We start from the raw sequence: 15526 nt of genomic DNA on the forward strand, positions 1-15526 counted from the left end.
GTTATAAACTGCAATTCTATATTTTTACTGTCAGAAGTAGAAAAAAAACAACGCATAACACTTTCAGAGCTCCAGATTACCCAGCCATTTTTAGCACAAACTATCTCTTTGCTACCTACCTATACCGAATAAAGAAACCAAACCCTTACTACAACGGTGTGAAATATGACCTCTGTCGGTCTAGCTGTGCAAACATAAGCAGCACCACTACAGTTTTCCATCATAAGCATATATACATGAAAATAAGCACACAAACTATTCACCACTAAAATCCCCCTAGAGAAAACCACTAGTGATTCCAATTTCTGGCAGGCTACTTGAAAAGGGAAAATAATGCATTTGTTTACATTGATTTATCCCTACCCCAGCATTTCAGTACTTCCATACAGTTATCAGTTGATAATATACAGCTGTTTGAAATAATGGAAGAAGATTAAACCAATATATGCTACCGTAGGTCAAATGAAAATACATTCAAAGTTGCAAAAGTTTAAATTAAAAACCAAACTTTCAGATTTTGAATTCCAAACTATATTATTTGCAGTGTCCCATAGACTGTAGAGACTGCACAAGCAGATATGCTCACAAACTAAGCACCTATAATTTATACCTACTTTGAAGGAACAAGATCATAAAACCACAGAATAACCTGAGTTGGAAGGGACCCTGAAGGATCACCGAGTCCCACTCCTGGCTCCACATAGGACCACCAAAAAAATCAGACCATTTGTGTGAGAGCATTGTCTAAATGCTTCTTGAACTCTGACAGGCTCGATGCTGTGACCACTGCCCTGGGAAGCCTGTCCCAGTGCCCGACCACCCTCTGGGTGCAGAACCTTTCCCTAACACCCAGCCTGACCCTCCCCTGTCCCAGCTCCATGCCGTTCCCTCGGGTTCTGTCGCTGTCCCCAGAGAGCAGAGCTCAGCGCCTGCCCCTCCGCTCCCCTCGTGAGGGAGCTGCAGGCCACCATGAGGCCTCCCCTCAGCCTGCTCTGCTCTGGGCTGAACAAACCCAGGGACCTCAGCAGCTCCTCAGACATCTTCACCTCTAGACCCTTCACCATCTCTGTAGCCCTTCTTTGGACACTCTCTAACAGTTTTATGTCATGTGACACCTAAACCTGCACACAGTACTAGAGGTGAGGCTGCACCAGCACAGAGCAGACCAGGACAATCCCTTCCCTTGACGGGCTAGCAATGCCATGCTTGATGCACCCCAGGGTATGGTTGGCCCTTTTGGCTGCCAGGGCACACTGCTGGATCACATTCAACGTGCTATCAACCAAAAACAGATCCCTTTCTGTGGGGCTGCTCTTCAGCCTCTCATCCCTCACTCTGTACACATAGCCAGGTTTGCCACTTCCCAGGTGCAGAATGTAGCACTTCTCTTGTTAAACTTCACATTGTTGGTGATTGCCCAGCCCTCTCATTTGTCAAGATCTCTCTGCAAGGCCTCTGCACCCTCGAGGGAGTCAACAGCTCCTCCCAATTTTGTATCATCTGCAAACTTACTCAGTATACCTTCAAATCCTGCATCCAAGTCAGTCATGAAAACATTGAAGAGAACTGGACCCAAAATGGAGCCCTGTGGAACCCCGCTGGTGACTGTCCACCGGCCTGATGTAACCCCATTTACTAGAACCTTGTGAGCCCAACCCATCAGCCAATCATTTACCCATCACGTTATGCATTTGTCTAGCTGTATGCTGAAAATTTGGTCCAGAAAGATTCTGTACAGTACTGAAAGCTTTGTTGAATAGCTATGTATGGGTACAGACCTTACTCTCCCTGTTCTGATCTTTGAAGAGAATGCTGTTTAACAGTTCTGCTATTTGCTAAAATTTTAGTTAGATATTGATTATAGATATATTAGAAATAGATATTGATCTTCAATAAATACTTTTTGGATTTAGTAATGTAGTTAATCTCTATCTGCAGAGCAGTTCCAGAGATTGCAGTTTTCCTTTTAAATACAATAAGCCCACTGTAAGGGCTAAACCCTCTACTTAAAGTTGTGTTTTCATTACTTGGTCTGCTTCGCACCTACATTTTTAATTATTTGCATGTTTGAGCATGTCTGAGCATACGCAAGGCAGTATCATTTCATATGAAAGATACAGAGCAAGTTGTAATGCAGTAAGAACTGCAGAAACTTACCAAATATAAAACATTTGCAGAGTTAAAAATTGTTAGAAGTGCAGTTCCAATACACAGACAGAAGAGGAAGGACGTTTTCAGCCAAGAGATGAAACGGAACAGAAATTCAGTGAGGTGGAAAGAAAGGAATAATTCCAGATGGCAATGCAGCCTTTTCCTCTGCTGCACCTGCCAACATAGTGGGATGCTAGGACGGTCAGAGAAGAAGCCAGCTCTGCGGGAACTAAGGCAGAGGAGACTGCTTTATTAAATAAGAAACTCCTGCTGGGAAACCGAGAAAAAGAGGTTTCAAATTATTTCTTGTATTAGATGGGCAGGTAACTTAAGGGCCTGAACTGCCCATTTTCTATGGCAGTAAGAGGAACCATACAGCCTCATTCTCTGCATACTAGAAACACATCTTGGCAGGGGGAATTAATGGTGAATTCTACAAGAAACTGTGTCACAGAAATATTTCTGAAAAGACTGGTAATAACCTATTAGCATGTGCAAGGCCAGTGAGAGGTTTTCATCATACAGTAAATGATGAAAAAAAGCTCATTACCAGGAAAATAACTACCAAAGGAAAAGAAAAAAAGTCAGGAATGTCAGTTACGATGATCTTCATTTTCAGACCAGAAAATAAAGTGTGAAGTACTTATTTCAGATAGAAGAACACAGAAATAGAACAGAGGGTGCACTGGAAAGAGTTCTTCTAGGCTTTCATGTCTAGGCCAAAAGCTAAGTGAGCAACTTGCATTATAAGCTTATTTATAAGGTTACCTGCATTATTAGTTCCCAATTCTAAGCAGAAGTAATTTTGTACAGACCCTGGAAAGCAAAGAAGAGGTACTCTGTTGACCACTAGTGGACAGATAAGGATGAAACAGGTCCCAGACACTTCCCAAATACATCACTCCTGACTCTAAGGTAATCCAATTTATTGACTGTTCAGGCTCAAAATTAAAGAGCTTCCTAGTAACACTTAAAAAGTGAAAATGTTGCGTATGTATGTAACCAACATGTAAGTATTTTTAGCCCTTTTAAAGATGAAAGAAGTTCCCCATGGGGCTGAAAATGAGAATTGTCCGCCCAAGAAGTAATCACTCAAACATCTGCAAGATATTACAATGAAAGACAGGAATTTAAAGTATCATTAGGAAAAGAGCTTCTATATTACTTAAGCAGTGCTGTCATTCACAAATGGCTAAAATATTGCAGTTACAACATACATGCTTTTCCCAGGTCTCCTGACACTATCTCCCATACCTTAATACACTTACTAAAAATTTTCGACACTGACAGACATCGTCCCTTCTTATAACATGATTCTTTGTGAGGTCTCACTTTTTCTTTTCAAAGCATGATGATGGTGGGAGAGTAGGGAACACAAATTCCAAGTCTCTGAGCCTCTTTCTAAATTTGGGTAGCATAAAAAAATTCCACCTGCCAAAAGCTTCTTTTCATTTAAAATGAGCCAACTTTAGCTCTGCTGTGTCTAGTAATTGCTTTCTGGCCGATGAACAAAGAACTTTATAGGTCAAAATAGAAAAAAAAATCCCATCTGAGAAACAAAAGATGCTCTTCAGATCCTGTGCATTCCTCCTAAGGAACTAACATTGAGCAAATGCTGCTGCCAAGCTGGTATCACTGTGAAAATAATTTTCACTGAGAATTGCATTGCTCACAGTGAATCCTGAGGCAACAAGAGCACACACTGAGGCCAAAGGTTTCATCTACTCAAAGCAAGCACAAAACACATAAGAAACAAATGCTTGAAGAGTCCCAGCTCTCAAAATGAGACACTCAAGAGGTATTTAGGGTCTTAAATTCATTCAGAAGATTTTATCTGCGCTACATGAACAATAGACACATCCCTAGCACAAATCAGCATTGCTCATAAAGCTGATCTTAGGCAAGCACCAATTTTGGTGGAAGGAATAACTACTTGGGAAGGAAAACACTTTCTTCCATTGTAAATTATTCTTAAAGACTTTCTCAGAAGCTTGGAATATCAGCACTAGGGGAAAAGGTATTAGACATGATTTGTATAAAAGCCTCAGACTCGTAAAACTACATGCATATTTCCAGACTGTCAATAAGATAAAGTTAATTGATCAGAAAGTGGGTCAATTCATAAGGAAATGCTGCCTACTGACGTCTATTTTACTGCATTGCACATAGCTCATGTCCTCAACCTGGATTAAGAAGCGAGCATTACTACAGCAGAACAGACTCTATACTTTGCCTTCTATCCTCAATTTGGGGGCCTAAAGATTTCAGTTCTATAAACCTACATTATCTACAGAAAGCTATTTCTTACCCTGGTCAAATAGACACAAGCATTCAGCAATGCTATACCTTAATGACAACCATAAAACACCCCCGCAGCCAACCAAGCAGCAACCCACAATCCTCCACCTTTTCCTTAACCACACTGTTACGTCTTCAGCCAGGCAGATCTTTTAACATACGAGGGAGTTTACAAGCACTAGGAGACACACACCTAAGGCTGAATATATCCCTTCATTGTTCTAATTGTCATAGCAATGGAAGATTAAATATGCATGGTATTATTTCCTGGTAGCTAAGAGATTTTGCTGTTTCTACATAGTGCATACCATTAGTTGTTACTGGTATCCTTCATTTGAGAAAAATCTGCCCTTTGCAGTACAAGAGAGCACAGATACAGCCAGCAGAACCAAAGGAAACACCATGGTATACGGAACTATTCTCATATTTGGAATAAATCCAAATGGAAAAGTTTGACAGATAAAGCTGACACAAAGCTAGTGTTAGGGACCTCTGCATACTCTACTGGATTCCTGATCTCACAAAAAATTCTTGGCCTGAGTTGCAGAGAGTGAAACGAGTGAATGGGTTTACTGGGATACTGACAAAATCCAACACTACAGAAGCTTAAGTGTTGATAAACAGTATATATTTGTGCCTGCATAAGCTTAACTGACCATTAAAAAAAAGCAAAAAACACACACACAAAAAAAAAACACAGATTATGTGTGATCTATCATGTTTTTAAACATAATATGAGTACTACCTTCAACAGAATTGTTCAAATACTATCATGAGAGAATGCTACATTTTTGATGTTTCTCTTCTGCAACAGCTGAAGTATTGCACGCTTGCTAGTACAAACACAGTGCATCACCTCAGTTCCAGGTACTCCTTCTAAAGAATAAGAAATGTACCAATGACTTTTAATAAAACAACATTTTTCCCTAATATACTGGGACATCACCCGTATTGGATCAATTTGGAATCCATACATCCATTTGGAAAATTCATTGTAATATTTTCAAGCTAATACTTGGTTTTCTTGACGTTAGCATTGGACTGTTACTCAGGCTCCTGAACTGAATTCTATCTGGCTGGATTAAGTCCAAAGTCAGTATTCTTTCTGCTGCAAGTAAAACTTATATCCTACTCAAAAAAACAAGAACAACAACAACAAAAAATTACTGTTTCCTTCTTTGGGTATGGAAAAGAAAATTAAAATAAATGCACAGAAAATGCTATTTACAAGATATAGTAATAATTCTATGACTGCATTAAGACAGTAATTGGAAATTTGGAAAAATTAGATTCCAAAAATAGTTAAAAATTCATGTTAAAACTATAAACCTGGCATAATAGGTTTCTGCTTCTGCACACTCCTTACATTACCTGCTTGGGTAGCAGTACTTATGTTAATAGCTATAACACACATATAGCATTAACGTTCAGCTGAGGTCATATGGGAAGAAACCTGCAAACAAACATTATTAATGTCTAAAATATTATTTGTTCTTGACGGATTAAATCAATGCCAGGTTTGTCTTTGCACTAACATTTCCGTGCTGCATATGTTGAACGTGATAATAAATCTACTTTCAGAAGATACTACTACTTCAACTGCACTGATACCCACAGAGCCTGTGTGGCATGCTCTGATATGGACAGATTTTCGAGCTGTACTTCCCCACTCCCCAGACAGCTCTTTTTTCCAAAGATGGCATTTTAAAAGCAAAATAGACAAACAAATGAGGTTTATGTCAATTTCTGTCAACAGAAGGGCAAACTTCAAAGGTCTTCACCATATGCCACAGAAGTAATAGAAGTTTTGAAGCTTATTTCGCAAAAGACAAGATTGCACACATCACCGTTACAAGAAGAAAACCCTTCTGTCAATATGAGGGGTCACTGTCTGCACTTAAAGGCTGCAGAACCTGCCCACTGCTTAATGGTGTACTGGCATTAACTGGCACTTACAGTCTGCAGGAGGTTATTTTTTAAGAAACAATTCAGACATGTTAATAAAATGTCTGAAAGGCTGTATTATTTACTGCCTAAGCTGCATCAAAGCTCTGAGATAGGTCTACTGTGAAAACCTGCCCTGTATTTTACAATAAGGCTATGAAAAAGTAACTGCGAGCGCTTGGTGAGAGATGCCCAGGTAAAGCCTCATCCAAGGAAACCAGTTAATGTTGATGTACTTCTTAAGCAATTTCACACAAGTAAGTTTGATTGTGATCTGAAAACCAAGAAAAAGACTAAAACAATATATTTAACTTGTAAAGATCCAATGAATGCAAACCAACTCACCCCTCATCACAGACAGTGTTCTGTAAGAATAATCTACAGCCTATGGGTTGTGGAAGAGTTATTAACACCAAAGGGTTTTTATAGCTCCAGCAGGGCTTGACATACATCAAGTTACGGTAACAGATGCTGGTTTCCCGTGCTGAGGAGGGGCAGGTTTTTACACCATACATTCAACCAACAGCAATAAGTAAATAAATAAAATATCGTAGCAAGTAAAAATGCTAGCTATAGCTTGCATAAACTGTAAGAGACTACGAGATGCATGAAGTGTTTTAAAACAGCACACCTGCGTTTGAACAGAGCAATTACTGAGGACACACTCTAGGAAAAATGCTGCTACAATTCTACGGACTTAAAATATTAAGACCCTCTTTGACCATTGTTAGAAAACGCAAGCAGCTGCTACACAAAACTTGCAAGAAGTGGACATTTCTCCTAGGGGGGATTATGAGACACCTCAGCACCCCTGAAGCCCTGCTCCTGAGGGGATCGTGGAGGGGACGGGGTGGTGGAGAAGAGGTTTGGCAGGTGAGGTGCCCCTCACAAGGGCCGCCCCAGCCCTGTAGCGCTCTGGACTGCGACGCCGCCTGAGTGCAGCCGCGGCTTTCATCTTCCTGAGGAAAAGGATGCGAAAGTCCAGGAGGGAAAGAGGGAAAGAGAGACACAGAGTTCACAGCCGGCACGCCGCGGTGCCGCTGGAACTGCGGCCGGGATGGAGCCCGGGCAGCAATACCACACGCTTTTTTCTTTTTTTTTAAATTTTTTCTCCTGATGTTTTCGGCTCTGGCCCGGCTCCGAGACCCCGGCCCCGACCCCGCGATATCCCGGGCGAGGGGCCAGCCGCCGCCAGAGCACCGCGTCCCTAGGGGGGGCGTCGGGGTCGCCCCCCGCGGGCAGACCCCCGCCGCCATTTCCCCAGCGCCCCGGGGGCGGCGAGGGGCAGGGGACCCGCGGGGCGGCCCTTACCTGGGATGGCCAGGTTGGTGAGCGGCGTGCCGTGGATGCTGTCGGGCAGGGCTGCCATCCAGTCGGCGAAAGGCAGCTCGTTCTTGCCTTGCGACGAAGCCATGCCGCTGCCGTGCCCCTGCCGCTCTCCCACCGCCAGCCGCTCGCTCGCTTGCTTCAGCACAGCCCGGCCCGGCCCGGCCCGGCTCCGCCCGCCCGGCACCGCCCCGCTCCCCGCCGCCTCTCCCCCGCGGGGCCGCCGCCCTCTCACACCCCGCCGGGCTCCGCTCGGCTCCCGGTGCCGCCGCCCCCCGGGTGGCTGCCGGGCTCCGCCATTTCCCCTCAGGGCCCCCCCCCAGCGCTGGCTCTCGGCCTGTTCCTGGAAGGGTGCTCGGGGGGGGTCGGCTGCCTCCTCTTCCTCAGGGCGACCCGTGGGGTCTGTAACAGCCTCCCTGAGCTCGGCAGGAGGTGGGTTAAATAAATGCCTTCTGCGCTGGGACAGGTGGCCCCCGGAGGGGTCTCTCAGCCCATGACTGCCTCAGGTTGCCCTGCTCGTTATACGAACTCTGTGCAGTGTGTTGCGTTAAGAAACATCACTCCTTATCTGAACGCTCTTCCAAGATCTGATTTTTTAAGGGTCTGTGATTTTATAGCGGCCTTTGAAGATGGTGTAAAGTAGTATCATACACTCTCATTCTCAACCAAACTTTATTTCAAGAGGCAGCTTCTTAAATGTTGGCATTAGTAAAGCAATTTTATTTCTGCCTTTGGATCAACGAATTAGTGAAGCTGATAAAGCTCAGTGACCATCTTGAGCTGTTACAACAATCCTGATCTTTTGACCTCAACGTGACTGCTTATGTTTTATTAAAGTAGCTAGTAGGTGATATGTATGTGGAGTTCTGGAGATGTTCACCTGGTGGATCTGCCATAAACAATGCCTGAAGAGATCCACAAGCAATGCTCGCTTTGCCCTGAAGTCCTAGGAGAGCCAGCTCTGGTCCTGTAGTTTGTGTTCTTCCTCAACATTTTCAATAGTGGCTGGCTTTGGAAGTAAGCACGGAAGGAGCAATTATTAATAACCATTATTTCTTTTTCAGTACAAGCTTGAAAAACAAACAAACAAACAAAAAAACCTCTTGCTTCAGACAATACAAAAGAAGGATTTCTTGTAAAATGACTGAATATTTCTGAGGTATTCAAAAAAAGGAAAATTGCTGACTCACTTATTGCAATAGAAACAGCTCTTAAGGTGGGATCTGTGTGCAGAAATGTGAACAGATGGCTGACCTTGTGAGAGACGTTGGATCTCAATTGGTAGTACATGAAAAAAGGGACGGAGTAAACAGTCATGGTGACAGGTTTAATTTTTGCAGTGTTAGCTCCCTGCATATTAGTATGCTAATCTGCCCCTTCCAAAATCACCGGTATTAGTAAACACGGGGAAAAAAGAAAAAAAAATGTCCAGAGTTTGAATATGATGACATAAAACCCACTAATGACATGGAAAAGGAAGATGCTGCTTTACTTCATCTTCAAAAGATGGTAAGAAATAATAGTCAAAAATTATAAATTTCCAAAGAGCATTCAAATGAGGAGTAATGAATATTTTTATTAACATGATTGGATCAAATCAGTTTAAGTGGCAACGTTATTAGTGGATTGCACTGGTTACCTGGAAAACTGCTGCTGAATTTTATCCACTCCACTATGTGTTCTATCTTTTCTGACACAAAACTGATGTATATTGCTTTTTGAAAGGTTAAACATGTTATTAATAACTACTGTTGATCTCTTTCAGTCTCTAAAGCTTTGGGTCTACCTCAGAGCAAAATAAAGCAAATACATGAAAGTCCTGTCATTTTTTGATGTATTATTTTTTATAATAATGCTAGAACTATCTGATATCATTCCAGGTCTCTCAGGAATGCTTTCTACTTTACTGGAGAACTATAAGTGTCCCTTTTTGCAATGGCTAGAAATTTGTGGGCCTTTGCTTCCACAGGTAATTGGAGCTTTTGCATCTGCTTTTTTTTCTTTCAGTATGCAAAGCAGGATTTCTCAAAGGTCTGGATTTTCAAACCATGGATACTCTGCTTTCTAAAAACCAGTCCCCCCTAGTATGTCTCACACTAACCATGTTGAAGAGGTTTGCCTCTGTTTCTAATGTACTGTAACTGCTAAGATAGCAGACTTGAAATCTGTCACTGATTCCCTATGAACTTCTGAGAAAGCACACATAAGTAATTTAGAGGGAAGTGGTGCAGGAGAGGAAGCTCCAATGGGACAGAAGGTAGGAAATATTTCTCTAGCAAGTTGAAGAAACACTTACATGGAATTTTTGACTTAAAACAAAAAGGTAGCATTCTGTTGAGAGTTTCAGTGATCTGTAAGTTCAGCATAACGAATCATCCGTGTTTGGGAAGAGCTTAGTAAAAAACAGAGCAAATGCCTCTCTTGGTTGAAGAGCAGTTTACTTTGGTTTGGCCTAAACCTATTTTACGGATTTTAACTGATTTAGAATCACAGAATCATTCAGGTTGGAAAAGACCTCCAAGATCATCTGGTCCAACCATCCCCCTACCACCAATATCACTCACTAAACCACGTCCCTAAGCACCACGTCCAACCTTTTCTTAAACACCCCCAGGGACGGTGACTCCACCACCTCCCTGGGCAACCCGTTCTAAGGCCTGACTACTCTTTCTGAGAAGAAATGACCTCTAATTTCTCACCTGAACCTGAGGCCATTCCCTCTAGTCCTATCACTAGTTATCTGCAAGAAGAGGCCAACCCCTTTCAGGCAGCTGTAGAGAGCAATGAGGTCTCCCCTGAGCCTCCTCTTCCCCAGACTAAGCAACCCCAGTTCCTCAGCCGCTCCTCACAAGACTTGTGTTCCAGGCCCTTCACCAGCTTCGTAGCCCTTCTCTGGACATGGTCCAGGGCCTTGATGTCCTTCTCGTACTGAGGGACCCAAATTGAACACAGCACTCGAGGTGTGGCCTCACCAGAGCAGAGTACAGGGGGACGATCACCTCACTGCTCCTGCTGGCTGCACTATTCCTGATACAAGCCAGGATGCCGTTGGCCTTCTCGGCCATGTGGGCACACTGCCAGCTCATGTTCAGGTGGGCATCGACCAACACCCCCAGAGCCTTTTCCTCTGCACAGCTTTCCAGCCATTCTGTCCCAAGCCTGTAGCGCTGCATGGGGTTGTTGTGGCCAAAGTTCAGGACCCGGCACTTAGCCATGCTGAACCTCATCCCACTGGCCTCTGCCCATCGACCCAACCTGTCCAGGTCCCTCTGCAGGGCCTCCCTACCCTCTGGCAAGTCGACACTTCCCCCCAGCTTGGTGTCCTCTGCAAACTTACTGAGGGTGCACTCGATTCCCTCATCCAAGTCATCCATAAAGATATTAAAGAGGATGGCCCCAACACTGACCCTTGGGGAGCACCACTGGTGACCGGTTGCCAGCTGGATTTCACTCCGTTCACCACCACTCTCTGGGCCCAGCCATCCAGCCAGTTTTTAACCCAGCTAAGAGTGTACCTGTCCAAAACATTGGCTGACAGCTTCTCCAGAAGAATACATGGGAGAGACCATGTCAAAGGCCTTGCTGAAATCTAGGTAGACTACACCAACAGCCTCTCCCTCATCCACCAGGTGGGTCACCCAGTCATAGAAGATGAGGTTGGTGAGGCAGGACTTGCCTTTCATGAACCCATGCTGACTGGGCCTGATCCCCTGATTGTCCCACACATGCTGTGTCACTGTACTCAGGATGACCTGTTCCATCACCTTCTCTGGCACTGAGGTCAAGCTGACATGCCTGCAGTTCCCTGAATCCTCCTTACAACCCTTCTTGTAAATGGGTGTCACGTTAGCAAGTCTCCAGCCGTCTGGGACCTCTCCAGTTGACCATGACTGCTGATAGATGATGGAAAGCAGCCCAGCCATAACATCCACCAGCTCCCTCAACACCCTTGGCTTGATTGCATCTGGCTCCATGGGCTTATGGCAGTCCAGGTGAAGCAGCAGCTCTCTAACTGTTTCCACCTGAACTGTGAGGGGTTTATTCTGCTCCTTGTCCCAGACTTCCAGGTTGGGGGAGGCTGAGTACCCCGAGGATAGCTGGTCTGACTATTAAAGGCAGATATAAAGAAGGCATTGGGAATCTCAGTCTTTTCCTTATCCTCAGTAGTCATGTTCCCCACTGTGTCCAGTAAAGGATGAAGATCCTCCTTGGCCCTCCTCTTACTGTTAATATATTTGTAAAAAGAATTTTTGTTATCTTAAAATATTTTTTGTTATCTTAAAGAAAATTTAAACTGTGGCAGCAAGTAAAACAAAGTCAGAGCTTCCATACAATCTTTTGTTCCTATTTAAAAAGATTTTTTTTTTAATTACATCTTTGGTCAAATTACCGAATACTTACACAGAGCAAGTCTGAAGTGTTAAAGAAAGTGAATTCCAGGAGTTAAATACTTTAAAAGTTTAAGAGGGACCAGATACAATGAAAATGAAAGGCAATGCACAGATAGTGAAAAATACCATCTTCACGCTGTTATTCACAACTTTGTTGAGCTCACTGAAGATGCCATGAAGAGAAGGAGAATTGAAATCGTACTATTTGGTCATGGCATATTGTGTTCTCTCCAGTCTGCAACTATAACCGCATTGGTGAACAGTGACACCTCTGCTTCTCTGGAACAGGAAAACACAGTAATTTAGCCAGTAGGAATGTTACTTCAGCACTCAAAATTAATTTCATTGTTAAAAAAAAAGGTTTTCCATTGTTTTCATTCTCTTAAAAATTAGCATTTTAATGGTAAACATTCATTGTTAAACTCTGTCATTTTAACAGACAGATGCTTTGTCTTTTCACGTGTCCTTGGCATCCATTTTAATCATGTGAATAGCAAAAGAGTAGTAACAGGATCTTTTCCTCTAAATAGCATAAAGTACATTCTACTCTGAAAGGTAAAAGAAAAAAATGGCTTAGCGAGACATTGTCTCTCTGTAGTTTTCCTGTTATATGTTATTTATTTAGAGGCTACTATAAATCTGTTGTTAATTAATTCAAAATGAGGCTCTGCACAGAAGAACTGACATTCTTTAGATATTTGAAGTTTTTCGGTGGACCCTGCTTCTGAGGTTTGGTCTCTTCCTCCTCCTTTGCTCATTTCTATGAATAGAAGTTTTTCAGAACACATCCTGGCCACAACCCCACATTAGCAGCTCTCGTGTCTTTAAATTATGCTATCAGTCACAACTGGGCAGCAAAATCCTTCCAGTTGTTTGCAGCTGAATTTCTAGTTATCTTCTTGTTACCTCCACAAGCACTGAAACCATGCTATTCTCAACATTGTTAGTCCTCATGGCTAACAGGAATAAAAAGACATTTTTATCCCTAAAACAAGCAAAACCCAAAAGAATCAGAGGTTGGTTGAAGGACATAATTTTTAAAATGACCATATAGATTAATACAAGAAGTGACAAGTATTTTTGTCATTTCAGACTTCATCTGGATTCTTCAACAATCTCATATTGCCTTCATTAAGCAATCTTTATTTGGCAGTACTCATCCTGGCAAAACAGCTTACAAAATTTATGAGTAAACAGAAAATAAAACCTTGTAAAATTAGGGTAAATAGTCTATTTTTCATTTTATAGGAAAGAATATTTGTGTTTCTGTCTTTTTTTCAAGAAAAAAAAAAGGTATTTTACTGTGCACTCTGATTTGTTTTTCTCTGCTAAGAAAAACTGAACATCCTTGCTGGTACTGGTGTTGAATCTGAGCAGAAGTCATTGTATTTGTACTAGGCAGCTGATGAAAAGGATTCTATGTTATTCCCATTTGTCATAGTGAACTACAGGCACTGCGAACGAAACGGGTGAAGATCCAACGTGCATTTATAGTAGCATAATTTACAACCAAAGTAGAAACTTCACTATAATATGCAGGGGACCCAAGAAAATATGCATGTCTTAATGAAAAAACAAACAAACAAACAAAAAAACCACAAGTCCAAAATGTATACTCCATCTGCTGTTAACCCAGAATAAAATAATTAACATGTATGGAAAGACAGTTTGTTATAATTAACCAAACTCTCAAAAGTTGTGATAAAGAGGCTGAAAGGTGAGTTATAATACATGTGTCCAGCATGCAGGTGGAAATCAATTTCACCATAGCTACCCCTCTATGAATATTATTTCTACGGTTTCTGGAAGAGAGTGTTTGTTTTGTTTTGTTTCTTCTCTTTTCTAAGATTGTCGTGTGGAGTTATTTATTGTTTAGGAAAGGCCATATAAAACAAGAAAATGACTGAAAAGTACAGAACATTGTACTTTTGATGAAATGAAACATGTTCAGTAGTCACCTACAGCATGTTTTATCGAAGAAGTTTGTTTAAAAATACAGCTATGGTGACTACTCTTTTATTTGGTTAAAAACAAACAAGGTTGGTAACGTTGGCATAATTGCAAAGACTGTAGTGGCATTACTGAGTTTGGTGATGGAAGATCATGAAAAAAACCATTTTCTGCACAGTAGCATAAGATCACAGAAAAAATATATATATTCAACTTCAGTACAGGGAGGGATGGGAGAGACGTGTTTGTTTGTTTGTTTTTTAATCTAAACAGGCATGACAATGTTTCTACAATGTACCCTACAGACGCTCAGGAACATTTTGCCATGAACAAGTGCCTCTGTGACTTTGAAGGCCCCATGTTTAACTCAGTGAAGACCTTGCACAGCAGGCTGGATTACAGCATATTAACTTCAGCACATTGTCAAGAATGAAAACTGAGTTTTAACAAAAACAAGAGCTAACTGAGCTAGTTTAATGGTGGAGGTATCACAGACAATGCAGAAGTAAGTCCCAGTGCTAATCATAAAATATGTAGCCACCCAGTGTAGTGTTGAGGTGGTCACAGGAGACTTCTTCAACAGGAAAATGTCTACCTTTGGTTAAAAAGTATAGAGTTGAAAGCCCCCAGCCAATATCTTCTCCTCCAGTTTCTTCCTCCCTCCTCCCAGTTTTTAAGTTTTCCAGCAGCACAAATGAAAAAAAGTTTTCAAGGCAGTCACAAGACAATGAAGCTACCTATTTTTGTCCGAAAACCCACCCCTTTGTATGAATGTATTTTTTGGCCAGTCTAATAAAATATGCACTGAAAAGTAATATGATACTGGACAATATATTCCAGAAGAATTCAGAGTATCTAGATGCTGAGATCTTACCTTAGGAGTCTATAGCTAGCAGAGACAAATTAGGAACTTCCATGGCAGGGTAAAAACTGTTAAAAATGCAAGACAGAACCAAGTCCAGAAAAAAAAATTGACAATATTTATTACGTTATCTTGTGGTAGTAAGAAAAGACAAGCCCACACACAGAAAAATCAGTGAATGTAGCAGGAAAAAAATGGTTGAGATTATCCAAAGTGGATAATATTCCACTTGTGTAATCTTCCACAGTGAAGCATCTGCAGGATTTTACAGTGGACCATCAGAAATAAAAGACAATCATTTTGTGTGTGTCAGCCATTTAGGATGAAGTTCAGACCTCCCTGACAGGGTATTTAGCTACCAAGGGAAAAGAGGAAAATAGTTTTTTTTATTTGTTAAAGCATGGAAAACAAGTTTTATAAAAAGTGAGTCTCAAATTCTACAGAGCCTTCATTACAATCAAGATATTCTGAATGATATCTTGTAATTGATCTTGGCTATGAATGAAGAGCACATGCACTTCTGTGTAGTTCCCATTTCTTTGCTGTAGGATTATTTTTAAAAGAGCAAACATCACTCAAGCCTTTCATGTTCTGTAGTAAATGT

The 15526-nt window shown here is 41.8% G+C and overlaps 1 protein-coding gene across 1 annotated transcript in view; it reads right to left on the reverse strand.

The window, feature by feature from the left end:
• Window positions 1–7807, reverse strand: part of PLCXD3 (phosphatidylinositol specific phospholipase C X domain containing 3) — an 83490-nt gene extending 75683 nt beyond the window's left edge. The window contains 1 exon segment of the mRNA XM_050716452.1: window positions 7705–7807. Within this exon segment, the coding sequence (XP_050572409.1) occupies window positions 7705–7807 (103 nt within the window).
• Between the last annotated feature and the right edge of the window lie 7719 nt (window positions 7808–15526).

This window comes from Cygnus atratus, chromosome Z, assembly GCF_013377495.2.
Source record: "Cygnus atratus isolate AKBS03 ecotype Queensland, Australia chromosome Z, CAtr_DNAZoo_HiC_assembly, whole genome shotgun sequence".
NCBI classification, from domain to species: domain Eukaryota; kingdom Metazoa; phylum Chordata; class Aves; order Anseriformes; family Anatidae; genus Cygnus; species Cygnus atratus.